This window comes from Heterodontus francisci, chromosome 20 (genome assembly GCF_036365525.1).
Source record: "Heterodontus francisci isolate sHetFra1 chromosome 20, sHetFra1.hap1, whole genome shotgun sequence".
In the NCBI taxonomy this organism is placed as follows: domain Eukaryota; kingdom Metazoa; phylum Chordata; class Chondrichthyes; order Heterodontiformes; family Heterodontidae; genus Heterodontus; species Heterodontus francisci.
In genome coordinates, this window is record NC_090390.1 from 78,163,575 (window position 1) to 78,177,325 (window position 13,751).

General features: G+C 43.8%; 1 protein-coding gene across 1 annotated transcript in view; it reads left to right on the forward strand.

Moving 5' to 3' along the window:
* Window positions 1–414: 414 nt before the first annotated feature.
* Window positions 415–13,751, forward strand: part of as3mt (arsenite methyltransferase) — a 39,970-nt gene continuing 26,633 nt past the window's right edge. The window contains exons 1-6 of the mRNA XM_068053074.1: window positions 415–493; window positions 2,564–2,615; window positions 5,553–5,680; window positions 7,757–7,907; window positions 10,805–10,941; window positions 13,240–13,309. Coding sequence (XP_067909175.1) covers window positions 465–493; window positions 2,564–2,615; window positions 5,553–5,680; window positions 7,757–7,907; window positions 10,805–10,941; window positions 13,240–13,309 — 567 coding nt within the window. The 5' untranslated portion in view covers window positions 415–464. The remainder of the gene's footprint in view (window positions 494–2,563; window positions 2,616–5,552; window positions 5,681–7,756; window positions 7,908–10,804; window positions 10,942–13,239; window positions 13,310–13,751) is intronic.

A 13,751-nucleotide genomic window follows, 5' to 3' on the forward strand; every position in this document is an offset into this window, starting at 1 on the left:
CACGACGGGCCGAATGGCCTGCTTCTGTGCTGTAATGACTTTGAGTGATTGACAAATATAGTGAGTAATGCCAGGACTGCATTATAAAATAAAAAGCTATTTATACACATAATTAAAAAAAAATCAGAAATGCTGCAAACACAAGGCAGTTTAGCAGATTAATCCAGTTTATGGGATCCTTTGTCTGCACTAGTTTTCTCTATTGCAGCTTTTTAGCAATGCTGCTTCCTCTTGGCATTTAATACAAGCTCATTGCCGAGGATTCCCTTTGGAAGTAAGTCCTAACTCTCTCGTGCAGGGATTCCTGGAACATGATGAATATCCTTTGAGAAGCTGCAGCTGCGCGCTCCAGGTTCGAACACTGCAACCGATGATTGACAGCCCGTTGCCCGGTTACGGTTAAGTAGAGCGCACGGAAGCGGAAGCACTGTGGATTTTCAGTCTGGGGTGGAGATTGTGAGAAGATGACGCACGAGCAGAGTTGTGAGAAAAGGTATTGTTTTTGGATCTTTAACATTAACCAAGCGATGATGACAGTAGAGTTAGGGAGTAAGGGCTGCACTTAATGTTGGTAAACTGACAAACTGTACTTGTTGGCAATGTAAAATGTTGCACAGTTAACTACATTTTATATTTCTCCCGTCTGATAAACATCATGTTGGTTTGCTACCCTTGGTTGCAATGAGTTTGATAAGTAACGTTGCACAAGATGCCCGGCAGCAAATCACCAAGCCTCCTTTGACCGTACCTTCCAAGCTTGCAACCCCTACCACCTAGAAGGACAAGGGCAGCAGTTTCATTGGAACACCACCACCTGCAAGTTCCCCTCCAAGCCACACTATTCTGATTTGGAACTATCTTGCTGTTCTGTCACTGGGTCAAAATCCTGGAACTCCCTTCCTAACAGCACTGTGGGTGTATCTACCCACATGGACTGCAGAGGTTCAAGAAGGCAGCTCACCACTACCTTCTCTAGAGCAATTTGGGATGGGCAATAAATGCTGGCCTGGCCAATGATGTGCACATCCCATGAATGAATTTTTAAAAAAATGTTTTGATCATTATCTTGAATATTCTTTTCAATCTTTACCTGTTTTCTGTCTTGCCTGCCAGTTTTTAAGGTCTTGTTTGGCAGGGCAAGCTCCCTGTTCCAGTGATTTTTGCAGTCAGTGTAGTTCCTGGTGGTCTGACCTTGGCTGTGTGAGATTGGATCCAGCCCAGCTGTGGAATTTGTAACTGAGGGGATTGCTGGAAATCTGTGTCTTTGAATTTCCTATCAGGGCAAATTGTTTCATTGATCAAACTTCTACCTTTTTATTGAAGGTGGTGACACCTGTGCTAGCCACCCTGCAGCCTGAGTGGCTATTTTTCATATGAATCAGTGAAAGACTTTCATTTATATATCCCCTTTTGCAACCTCTGGACATCCCAAAGCAGTTTACTGCCAATAATGTACTTTTTGATGTGTAACCTGTTATGTAGGAAACACAGCAGCCAATTTGCACACAGCAAACTCATGCAAACAGCAATGTGATATTGCTAAAACAGATTATCTGGTCGTTGTTAGTTGAGGGATAAATTTTGGCCAGGCACTGGAGATAATGCCCCTCCTCCTCTTTGGAGTAGTGCCATGGGATCATTTCCATCCACCTGTGGGGCCAGATGGGACCTCAGTTTAATGGCTGATGGTGCAGCACTCCCTCTGAACTGCACTAGAGTGTCAAGCAAGAGGACAGAAAAAGGCTATCCGCTCTATCAAATCTATCCCAGCCATATGTGGTGCATCATATCTGTACCATTGATTTCACACTCAGTCTTGGAGTCTCCCTGGTGAGATGAAATGCTAGAAACAAAACCTTAGGTAAATTTAGAAAAAAACTATGGAAATTTCTGCTTTCCCCCCCCCCCCCCCCCCCAAAAAACAATAAAGCAAACTCTCAACAGACCACACCTCCTATCAATAATCCCAGTTACTCCTGTCTGACTTTCTATAACCTCCAATCTTGGGAACTCTTTCCTCCCTAATGAGGGATTCAGTACGTGATTTGGTCAAAGAAATACTTTCTGCTGTCTAGAACCTCCTCCAGTCCCACCACCTCCGAGGTCTCTATACTCCTCCAGTTCTGGCCTGTTGTGCATTTATCACTCAGCCATTGGCGACTGTGCTTTCAGCTGCCGAGGTCCTAAGCTCTGGAATTCTCTCCCTAAACCGCTCTGCTTTTCCCTCCTGAGATGCTTTTTAATTCCTACCTCTTTGACGGAACCTTTAGCCACTTGCTGAGTGTTAATTCAAAGCCAGTGTCTTCCTGGACTCTCTGAAATAATCTTTGCATATCTGTCATTAGCAAGGACCCATAGTGTTCTGTATTTCTATACTGTGGGGACTATTAGTATGTAGGGTTGTTGACTCAGGCATAATTCATAACCACCTGCATGGTAAATGGAGCTTTCCTAAATGTATTTCTCTTTATTATGTCAATTTGTACATTCCTAACTGATTTTATTTTATAGAAATGCATAACTAAGGGCAACATTTTGACCATTTGTTAACTTTTTTTTTCAGTCTCCCTTCATCTGAATGTTCGCGAGATTTGGGAATTCATGAAGATGTGAAGGTGACGTCCTTCAGTTGAAAATGTTATCTTTCATTTGTATCCAGTTTATTCTTAATTTAAAAGATTTGTGCATTGACAATTATTGGATCGAGATTGGTGTTTCTTAGTGAGTTCTGAGTTCATTGTAGGTGTCAAGAAAACCCTATATGCCAAATGAGAAATATTAATTTAATCGGTTGGAAGCTTACATTAGACTTTTGATGGAGAAAAGTCTTGCAGGTAACTTTTTTTTTATATAAAAAAAAAACTGGCAAACAAGATTGCCTCTGCAATTTGCATCTGAAACACCTTTTTATATTCAAAAATCCACCCGGAGCCAGAGCAGCATAGGCCCAGAACAATGGCTTGTTCTAAGTGATTGAATTACCTAAAATAGCTTCATTAGCATGGCAGTCAAGGGAAACCTAACATAGGTTTTACATCATACATGTGGAAAGGAAGAGTGAGCCAGGAATTGGAAACAAACTTGTGAAAAGCTTGCTATGAGCATCAGTGTGTATTGACTGGTTCTTGGGAAGCCCCTAAGAGAAGAGGGACAGATTTCGCAGTGAGAGTTTATGTACACAGTGCACAAGAGCTTTAATAAATTGTGGATTTCCAGTTTCTGAAGGTAGGCCAGGTTGTGCTTCTCGCATTATTGGGCAGTAGTCAGCTGAGTGACCGGGGCAGGTGATGACATCTGCAAGAATTATTCGGAGTGGGGACAAAGGGCTGATGCTGATCTCAAGTGAGCAGTTGAGGTGGGAGGGGATTTGAATAATTCCAAGCATAGTTGGTGGCCTGTTAATACTCTTGGTCAGGCGACTGGGGCAACACTTATAAAGACAGAACTTACAAACAGTGAGGTGGGAGAGATGACAACTCTCCTGTTTCTTAGCTTTTGACCTATGGTGCCTGGTTAATGCAACAACTGAGCTATTGCTTGGTTTTAGTGCTTCTCAAGGTGAGCAATGTCAAGGTTGGAAATTCAACATTACCTTTGCACTCAATGTTGGTATGGAAAAACTTCCAGATCAAATACAAGTGAGCATAGATGCAGAGTAAACGCCCTCACTACTAGGAGCTCTCATTCAGCCCAGCTTTGGAATAGCATAACTTACTGTGCAAATACACATTTCCATTTCCCACGCCAGCCTCTCGTACCTTAGAGTTGGTCGATGTACCAGCCAATGTGAAACACAATCCTATGGATTAGATGGGTCCTTGATTCAATATTTGCTTTGTGCTGAGTTAACTGATCAGGAGTAGGGAGAGAGTGTTTTGGATGAGATGTTAAACCAAGGCCCCATCTGACCTCTCAGATGGATGTAAAAGATCCTACAGTGCTATTTGAGGAAAAGCAGTGGAGTTCTCCTAGTGTCCTGGCCATCATTTATCCCACAAGCAATAACAGGCAGTCTGGTCATTTATTTTTCATTGTTGTATTGGGAGCTTGCTGTGTGCAAATTGGTTGCTGCATTACAACAAGGTCTACACTTTTATATATAAAAAAAAAAAATCCTAATTAGTTGTAAAGTTCTTTTGGGCACCCTGAAGTCCTGAAAGGTGCTATATAAATGCAGGTTTTCCCTTGTTTCCTGCATTGCTGCCAAGGCTCAACAGGGTAAAATTCAGGCTTGATATGTCAGATTGTTAACACCTGGCTCAGCTACCATCAGCCATGGAAAGAAAAAGCAAGAATTTCCATTCCTTCAAATCCTCTGGCATTTCAGTGAAGTGAATTAGTGTCACTTGTGGAGACCAGCATGATGGCTAATATTGACACAAGATACCAAAAATAAATCACCAGATAATCTGGTTTATTTTACTGGTTTTAGTTGAAGGAAAATTGGCCAGAACACCAGGAGAACTCCCCACTATAGAAAGAGGGCCAAGGGATTGTTTGTCCACTGCAGCAGGCAGATAGGGCCTCAGTTTAAAATCTGATTCAAAAGGCAGCATGCCTGACAATGCAGCACTCCCTCCGTGCTACACTGCAATGGCAGCCTAGATTACGAGCTGAAGACTCTGGAGTGGGACTCGTGCCTCTGAGTTAGTAGGTCTTGGGCTTGAGTGCTACTGGTGAGTCACACCTTAGCTTATAATGTATTTGTAACCCAGATTATGTGCTCATGATCTGAAATAGGCTCTTCAGCATTCAGGCTGAGGTGAGAGTGCTACTGAACCAACACAAACTTCATTAGTGAGCCCTGCAGTGATAACTGTGGAATCAGATTTATGCTGCAGTGGCTCAGAGCTGCCTTTTAATTCCCTCACCCAGTACCAACTGGATACACAAACGCTTTATTTCAGATTTCTCTGAACAGGATTTTTTCTTTAACCTGCACTAAATTTCCCTTGTGTACAAAATTACGACGAGTCTAGATAGAGTAGACGGGAAGGACCGGTTTCCCCTGGCGGAGAGGTCAATTACCAGGGGACACAGATTTTAGTTGATTGGTAGAAGGATTAGAGGGGACATGAGGGAAAAACTTTTTCTCAGAGGCTGGTGGTTGTCTGGGGTTCACTGTCAGGAACAGTGGTGGAGGCAGAAACCTTCCACTCATTTTAAAAGTTTCCTGAAGTGCTGTAACCAGCAAGGCTATGGACCAGGTGCTGGAAAGTGGGATTAGATTGGGTGGCTAGTTTTTTCGGCCAGCATGGACACAATGGGCTGAATCGCCTCCTTGTGTCATATTTATTTTCTATGGTTCTTTACCCAGAGAGTGGCTGGAATGTACAATGTAACACCACATGGAGTAGTTGAAGTGAACGGAATAAATGCATTTAAGGGGAAGCTAGATATGCCCCTTGGGCAGAAAGGAATCGAAAGGTATGTTGATAGGTTGGATGAATTAAGGGTGGGAGGAGGCTCATGAGCATAAACACCAGCGTAGACCTGTTGGGCCAAATGGCCTTTTTCTGTGATGTAAATACTTCCTAATACTTTGTCAATAGGACTATTATGGAAAAAGGCTCAAGCAGACGGACGACCTGGTACTGAATGTGTGTGTCACTTCTCTCAAAGCTCTCCCTAAGTATGTGCGGGATGCGTTGAAAGATGTTCACGAGGAAGTGAACTCCAGGTCTGAAATCAATCTACTTCATTATTTTCATAAAACTGAGGGGGATGTTATCAATGTATTTTCTTGTTGCACCACGTAATGCTTGGCATATTATTCTGCTAAGGTGGAGCTGTGCTTAAGTTCACATTCTGCCGCTAAGGTCACAGTCTGTTTGTGAACACAGCTCAAGGTCATCCAGAGTTTAATTGCTGCTTGATGAAGGAAATTTGCCAGTTGTATGCTACTGTTTTCAGGTCAGGAAAAAGATGGCATGAAATTTTTGTCTCTTTTTCTTAACTCTCTTGACACTTTGAAGAGACTCCGTATGAAAATGAAGAGGGAAATGAGCAGCTAAAATTGTGTATTTTTCAACTAAGTGTCAGCCTTGGTATGATAGTGCTCCAGGGACATGAGTGCATAATCTAGGCTCGTGCAAAACGGGCTGTAACACATTGGTCGCCCATTATACCACCCCCACTCCCCCACCAAACCACCCTGAACCTACCACCGATGGTCACTTCGCCGACATTGATGAACCTGAATGTCAGGCATGCTGCACAACGGGCAGTAACACTGACGGGCAATCTGTCTGTTTTCTGTCCAATTTCACTCCTTAAGTGTGAGACAAAATCCGTATACTGTGGATTGTACATGGTCAATAGAAACCATAGGAAAGTTATGGCACAGAAAGAGGCCATTCCGCCCATTTGTAGTCTGTGCCGGCTGAAAAAACTAGCTGCCCAATTTAATCCCACTTTCTAGCACCTGGTCTATAGCCTTGCAGGTTACAGCACATCAGGTGCATGTCCGGCTAACTTTGAAATGAGTTGAGTGTTTCTGCCTTCACCACTGATCCAGGTAGCGAATTCCACCCACCACCCTCGGTGAAAAGGTTTTTCCTCATGTCCCCTCTAATCGTTCTACGAATCAACTTAAATCTGTGCCCTCTGGTAATTGACCTCTCCGCTAGGGGAAACAGGTCCCTCCTGTCTACTCTAGGCCCCTTGAGGAATGGGCTTGTTGAGCTTCATTCTCATATCTTGAAATGTAACAATAAGTGGAATGCACTGCTCTGAATTAGAGCATGTCTACCCGACCCGAACCCAGTGGGACCCGACAACATGTCGGGCTCAGGTTGGCTCTGATCTCTCTTCCGGATCCAAAATTCAGGCTCTAGTTGGGTCAGGCTGGACGTGGGCAGAGATCAGGACAAACAGAAGTCAGAGATGAGAAGAGTGGAGGGGAAAGAAATGGCGACAAGTTCCAACATAAAGCATCGGAGTGAAATTAACCCAACCCCTTACACTCTGAAATCTATCAAGTCCGGGAGAAATTGACAAGCCTGAGGAAGATACCAGTAACTGCAGTAAGTACAGAAACATCAACTGAGCTCTTGCTTTAATCGAAAATTGGCCCAAGGATTTAAAATTATCTGGAAATAGGGAGATTAAACTTCCCAGCCTCAGTTCTCTGCGGAGATTTTTTATTTTTTGTTAATGACATCGGAACTTGATACAGTTCAGAAGCTCGTTTGTTACATTGTATGATTTTCTGAAGTGGATACTTTTTTTTTTCCCGCCACTGCTCAGGGTCGCGGTGCCTTCGCCTGTTTGAAATCAGTGTTTTTTCTAAACTTTATGATAATTGAACACCAGTATATCAATAACTGGATCACTGGTCTAAAGCCTGGCTACCTGACCAAACACGAGTACACGTGTTCGGGTTGGGTCAGGCATTTAAAAAAAAAAAAAATTAACGGACTCTGGCTCGGTTATCTGTTGTTGGGTCGGGTTTTAATTTTATACCTGAGCCAGGCTTTAGCCTGAATGGGCAGTGGAGACAGATTCAGTAGGGAATTGGGTATATTCTTGGAAAGGAAAAATTTACAGGGATATGGGGAAAGAGCAGTGGAGTGTGACTTATTGGCCAGCTCTTTCAAATGCTGGCCTAGGCACAGTGGGCTGAATGGCCTCCTCCTGTGCAGTGTGTTTTTGTGATTCTCCAAGTACCTTCAGCGTTATCGTTCCTGTGTGCTATTTGCTTTATTTGTAATTGGAAAAACGTTTAATTTGAATTTAGTTTTATGGTCTTTGACAGGTATTATGGATGTGGGCTTGTAGTTCCTGAATGTTTGGAGAACTGTTGGATTCTGGATCTGGGAAGTGGGAGTGGCCGGGATTGCTACATGCTCAGCAAGCTGGTTGGAGAGAAAGGTCACGTGACTGGAGTAGACATGACTGATGAGCAGGTATTGTTTCTACAAGAACAGATAATTTTGGTAGTGCACGGTGAGCAGTTAGCTCCTGAAGGAGGAATGGAGGCCCACATTTCGGGTGAGACCCTTCAGCAGAACCGAAACTCTGCTTCTGGGGTTCCTGTTGTTTATGAATGCAGTCTGGTAGGAAATTAGTGCTGCTGCTCGGTCGTCTTAATTTTTATTTATTTATTTATTAACATTAAGTCCAGGAGTTGTGCTGTTGAACATAGACAGAAGCACCTCGCCCTCTGTTAGACCAATATCTCAATCTGTGCCCTTCGGTCCTCCCACAGTGGTCTCTGGTAACTCCTTCTCCCTTCACCTGCTCCATCATTGATCCAAGTGTGTCTCTGTGTAGGGGTGTGGGTGTGAGAAAGAATATGTATGTATGTGACTCGAGGAAGGCTTGTGGAGACCCCCCCCCCCCCCCATTATTACTTACCAGCTTCAGGCTGTGCAGCTTATTGCTTCAGGTTGTTGTGTAGTTCACAGGCTGTTTACATTGAGACTGATTTAATAAAATGTCACTCAGCTAATTGGTTATGGTTCTATATTCAAATTAAACACACTTTTTCACATGAGCTTGTATTCTTTAGTGAGTTCCGCAATTGTAGTGCTCTTTCTTTTTGAGTTCTGTAGCAGTGACTGTGCCCGTGTGTGTCTATATGATTCTCTAAGTATAGGCTCAATGCCAAGGAGCCACTGCAGATATCGACAAACTCCTGGGGATCCACAGCTCTAACTTCCAAAAGACTATCATCCGTGTAAATTAAGAGTTCAGTGGTTATAGGATGTATTTTTATTAGTCTACAGCAGCAGAAACAATGTGCTAGTGAAGTGAACATAGTTCAATCAGCTGGTTATAAGCACACAGCAGTCTTTTTTCATTTTGTGGACTCCCTTAAGGTTTTCCCATGGGTCTGTTAAGAGTGTATTAAATGGTAGAACACTGTCTTTATAAAATAGCGCATCAACCAACTTACTATCATCATTACCATAGCTAAAATGCTTATTATAATTCTTTGAGCATTGGCCGTGGCTCATTCAGAACGCACTCATCTGAGTCAGAAGGTTGTGGGTTCAAGTCCCAATCCAGGGACTTGAACACAAAACCTGGGCTGAAAAGTGTGAGGTGATGCACTTTGGAAGGAGTAATGTGACACTGAAGTATTCATTGAGTGGCCTGACACTGGGAGGTTCCGAGGAACAAAGGGGCCTTGGCGTGTTTGTCCATAGATCTCTGAAGGCAGAAGGGCAGGTTAATAGGGTGGTGAAAAAGGCATATGGGACACTTGCCTTTATCAATCGAGGCATAGATTACAAAAGCAGGGAGGTCATGTTGGAGTTGTATAGAACTTTGGTAAGGCCACAGCTGGAGTACTGTGTGCAATTCTGGTCGCCACATTATAGGAAGGATGTGATTGCATTGGAGGGGGTGCAGAGGCGATTCACCAGGATGTTGCCTAGGATGGAACATTTAAGCTATGAAGAGAGGTTGGATAGGCTTGGGTTGTTTTCACTGGAGCAGAGAAGACTGAGGAGTGACCTGATCGAGGTGTACAAGATTGAGGGGCATGGACAAGGTGGATAGGGAGCAGCTGTTCCCCTTAGTTGAAGGGTTAGTTACGAGGGGTCACAAGTTTAAGGTGAGGGGCGGGAGGTTTAAGGGGGACTTGAGGAAGAACTTTTTTACCCAGAGGGTGGTGACGGTCTGGAATGCCCTGCCTGGGAGGGTGGTAGATGCAGGTTGCCTCACATCCTTTAAAAAGTACCTGGATAAGCACTTGGCACGTCATAACATTCAAGGCTATGGGCCAAGTGCTGGCAAATGGGATTAGGTAGACAGGTCAGGTGTTTTAATGCATCGGTGCAGACTCGATGGGCCGAAGGGCATCTTCACTGTATTGTTCTGTGATTCTGTGACACTCCAGTGCAGTACTGAGGGTGTGCTGCACTGTTGAAGGTGCTGCATCTTTCAGGTGAGACACAACTGAGGCTCCATCTTTCTTTCTCTCTTTAGGTGGACCTAAAAGATCCCATGGCACTATTTTAAAAAGAGCGGGGGAGTTCTCCCTGGTGACCTGGCTAATATTTATCCCTCAACCAACATCACTAAAAACAGATTATCTAATCATTGCTGAAATTAGAGGCATGTAGTCGAAGCTTTTCGTCTTGCAGTCATCAGGACAATCCTCAAGAATACCAATGAAGAGAAAACAGCAACTTTATACTGTATGAGGAGCGAGTGCTGATTGGCTGGCAAGTGAACTCTGGTAGAGGCATTGCCATGGAGAATGCACTAGTTTACAGTGACTGACAGTTGACTGCCAAGCTTTGTTTGAAATTTAAACTAGGCAGTTCTCCACTGGTCAAGTCATTGCCCTGAAGAATGAACCAGTGAATGTCTGTCACTTATTTTGTTCAGCTGTAACAGGTGCAATGTTTGTACATGTTCTTTCTGTCTGCAAAGAACAGGACCCTGTGTATTAATATATGTAGCTTCCAAATGTGCCACACTGTGAGCCCTTCTGACTATCTTAAATTGGTTGTCAAGATGAAAAGCTTTGACATGTCTCTATTTTCAGCAGTACTTGTTCTGTATCACCAGATGACTAATTATCTAATCATTACCACATTGCTGTTTGTGGGAGCTTGCTGTGCGCAAATTGCCTGCTGCATTTCCTACATTACAGCAGTGACTACACTTCAAAAGTACTTAATTGGCTGTAAAGCACTTTGGGATGTCCTGAAGTCACGAAAGCTGCTATATAAATACAAACCTTTCTTACTAGACTTTCTTAATGGTTTGTTGGAGAGTTATGATTTAAATGTGCTGGTGGCATTTATAAACAGTCTTTGTTCTTGTCCCTATTGCCATTATCCTACAGATACAAGTAGCTCAGCGGTTTATTGACTATCACACTGAGAAATTTGGCTTCAGTAAACCCAATGTGGATTTCCTTCAAGGCTACATTGAAAAACTCGCTGATGTTGGATTGAAAGACAACAGCTTTGACATCATTATGTAAGTAGAAAGTATCTTTTTTTTTTCAGTCACCAGGCAGTAACAATGAAGATATTTTTCCCAGTGTCTTAAGCTGGTTGGGAGAACAAAGACACTGGCTGGGATTTTATCCTGGTGACTGGGATCTCGACATCCAGAAAAAGCGACACCGAGAACCCTGCGTTGCCTCTTCTTTGGGAGGCTTGCTGAACTGAGTGCCAATTAGGCAGTTAAGTGGAGAGCAGTGGGCACTGGACCTGGGTCACAGGTAGGTTAGGGTGGGAGGAGTCTTGCAGAGTGAGGGTCATGGGGGAGGGGTTGTAGGGTGTTCGTTCGCAAGGACGGGGGCTGGCTCTCGAAGCCGTGTCCCTTGTTCAGACACTGCCCTTTAACGAGGGACCCCCCCTCCCCTGGAGCTGGGAAGCATTCCGCACGGCTTTTTGTGCCGTGCTTCCCATGTGCCAACAGGGCCGCCCGCCATGCGACTAATTGTGGTGGTGAGATGAGGCCCTTAATTGGGCATTGATTGCCCTGTTAAGGGACTCCATTTTGGCAGAGACGGGAAGGGGGCGGGGTCCCACCCAATTTTATGCTCTGCCTGCCTCCAAACCTGCCACGGGAGATCATAAAATTCCCCCCCCTTGATTTCTGATGAGATACTTTTTTTTATAGTTGAGTCAGTGGTCCAATATTCCCATTCACAGCACAGCTGTGTTTGAAATTGTAGCACATTGTTGTGTGGCAGGCAGAGCAGAGAGGTTGGTCCTCCCTGGGCACCTTGTGTACCCCCTGTCCTTTGGCTGTTTTAGCATCATTGCCAGAGCTGCGAAGAACATCTTGTCAACTGCTCTTGTCTGCAGAGGTCCTGTAGTTGGGAAGACACCACAACTGGGGAAAAGGGAGAGGGAGGGAAACTATTCTTTACAAAACAAAATTTAACCGAAGCCTTTTTTAAAAAAAAAACCTCAATCTAAAAAGTGCACCACTAGAGAAAAGGATTTGGTAGTTTAACTTGTATGTTTTGAGCTGCCTTGATGGTTATCTGGTCAGATGCACTGCCTGTTGAGTTACTAAACCATTCCAATTTGAAGGGTCCCAGTTTCCATCCCCATTCTATACTGAGGTATCTGATAGTGCAGCAGGAGTAGTTCCTGCAATTGGTCTCAGCGTGCCAGATTTGTCGCTAAAGATACTTGTTGGGCGAGGACACGATTTGCTTGTCTCTGATGTGCCTCTCTCCCTGTGCCCCACCCTCCTCAAAACAGTCACATAGCCTGCTGTTAATGTCTGTCTGGCTCTGGCAAGATTAATGGTTAAATACCAAATTGCAGAACCATACCCCAACAAGAGTCAGTACCTTCAGGAGTAAGAGGAAAGACAGTGGACTCTTTCATACAAGTGTTTCTGTTTTTATTTACCAACTGTAAAACTGCAATGTTGAAATGATTGTTTTTTTTTAAAAAACAGTTTGGAATGTTTAATTTTTAGTGGTGATTACACAGTATCTGAATGAACTTGGTAGATTTGTTCAAATGACACGGTCAGTATTTCTGGTTTTGCCATTTTTTTTTTTTTTTTTTGTGGTGTAAAGGATTGGCCCTGTGCAGCACAATGTGAATGGAATGCAGAATTAGCAGCTCCACAAAGTTCTAATCGATTTCTGATCATCTGGTCATTCAAAGTTGTTTTCTGCACTAAAAATAATCGAGTTATAATGTGAGTTAACATAACAGTGATTCGCAAATTTGCTGCTAAGAAATCAAATTCAGTTCATTTTAAATGAGCGACTACAAGTCAATAGAATAATATTCAGGTAATTTCGGGAAACTACAGGTTTTGCTATATTGGTTTAATGGCATTTTGTATGAAATACAAAGTAACGAAGAATGTCCATCCAGGACAGGCAGTGAGTCTGTCAGATGCTGAATAGACTATGCTAAGTGGAGAGAGGAAAAATCTGGTGCACTGTAATTGCATTCGCTTTTCACTATGATGTTTGTGGGCACGCTTACACTACAGCTGTGACATCAGTGCAAAAGCTCAATCTCTAATCGGGGTCTGACCAGAGTGAAGTCAAGCGAGGAGGCAATCTCCCTTCGCAGTCAGTCTGCAGGGATTTAGGCTCCATTAATACTTGGAGCTCTGCTACTGCTGTTTGATTGCACTGTGAAATAATTAGAATTCATGCTGGGGAAGCCACCTCTTGGGGACATGTGCTCAGCTATCATATGTTTACTAAAGCTCATTATAAACAGCCTTACCGAGGCAATTGGTGCTGCTTTATGTATGTGTTTTAAAGACTTTTTTTTTCCCTTTCAGATCAAACTGCGTGATAAATTTGTCGCCGGATAAAGAGGCTGTGTTAAAGGAGGCTTATCGTGTGTTAAAGGTGCACAGTGCTTTCCCAAATATTTGAACTGGTGTAAATTTCTGTTTAGTTCCTCTGTTCCGAGTAGATTTTTGCCTTTAGCTGACCATCTGTTATACTACACACAAGATATTTTACATGTCTGATAGCTCAGCGGGTAAAAGCACTGCCATATTGTGATACTGTGCCATACTGACTAGAAAGACTCCAACCTTGATTCCTGTGGTCTCTGCAGGATTGGCTGAGCTCAGGCAGAATGTAGGAGTAAATCACCATCTACCCAGGCCTTGGAGATGGTAGCAGGGTGGGGGGAGGGAGTTGGGCTATGGGTGAGGAAATGGGCCAGTGTTCCTGCTCCTGATCACGGTGTGGTGACACCCGCAGGAAGGTGCATGTGTGGGTGATGGGTGAGGGCGGGGTCCAGGTTTGTGGTTATGCCTGTCACGGCGGAAGAGCCCGCCAC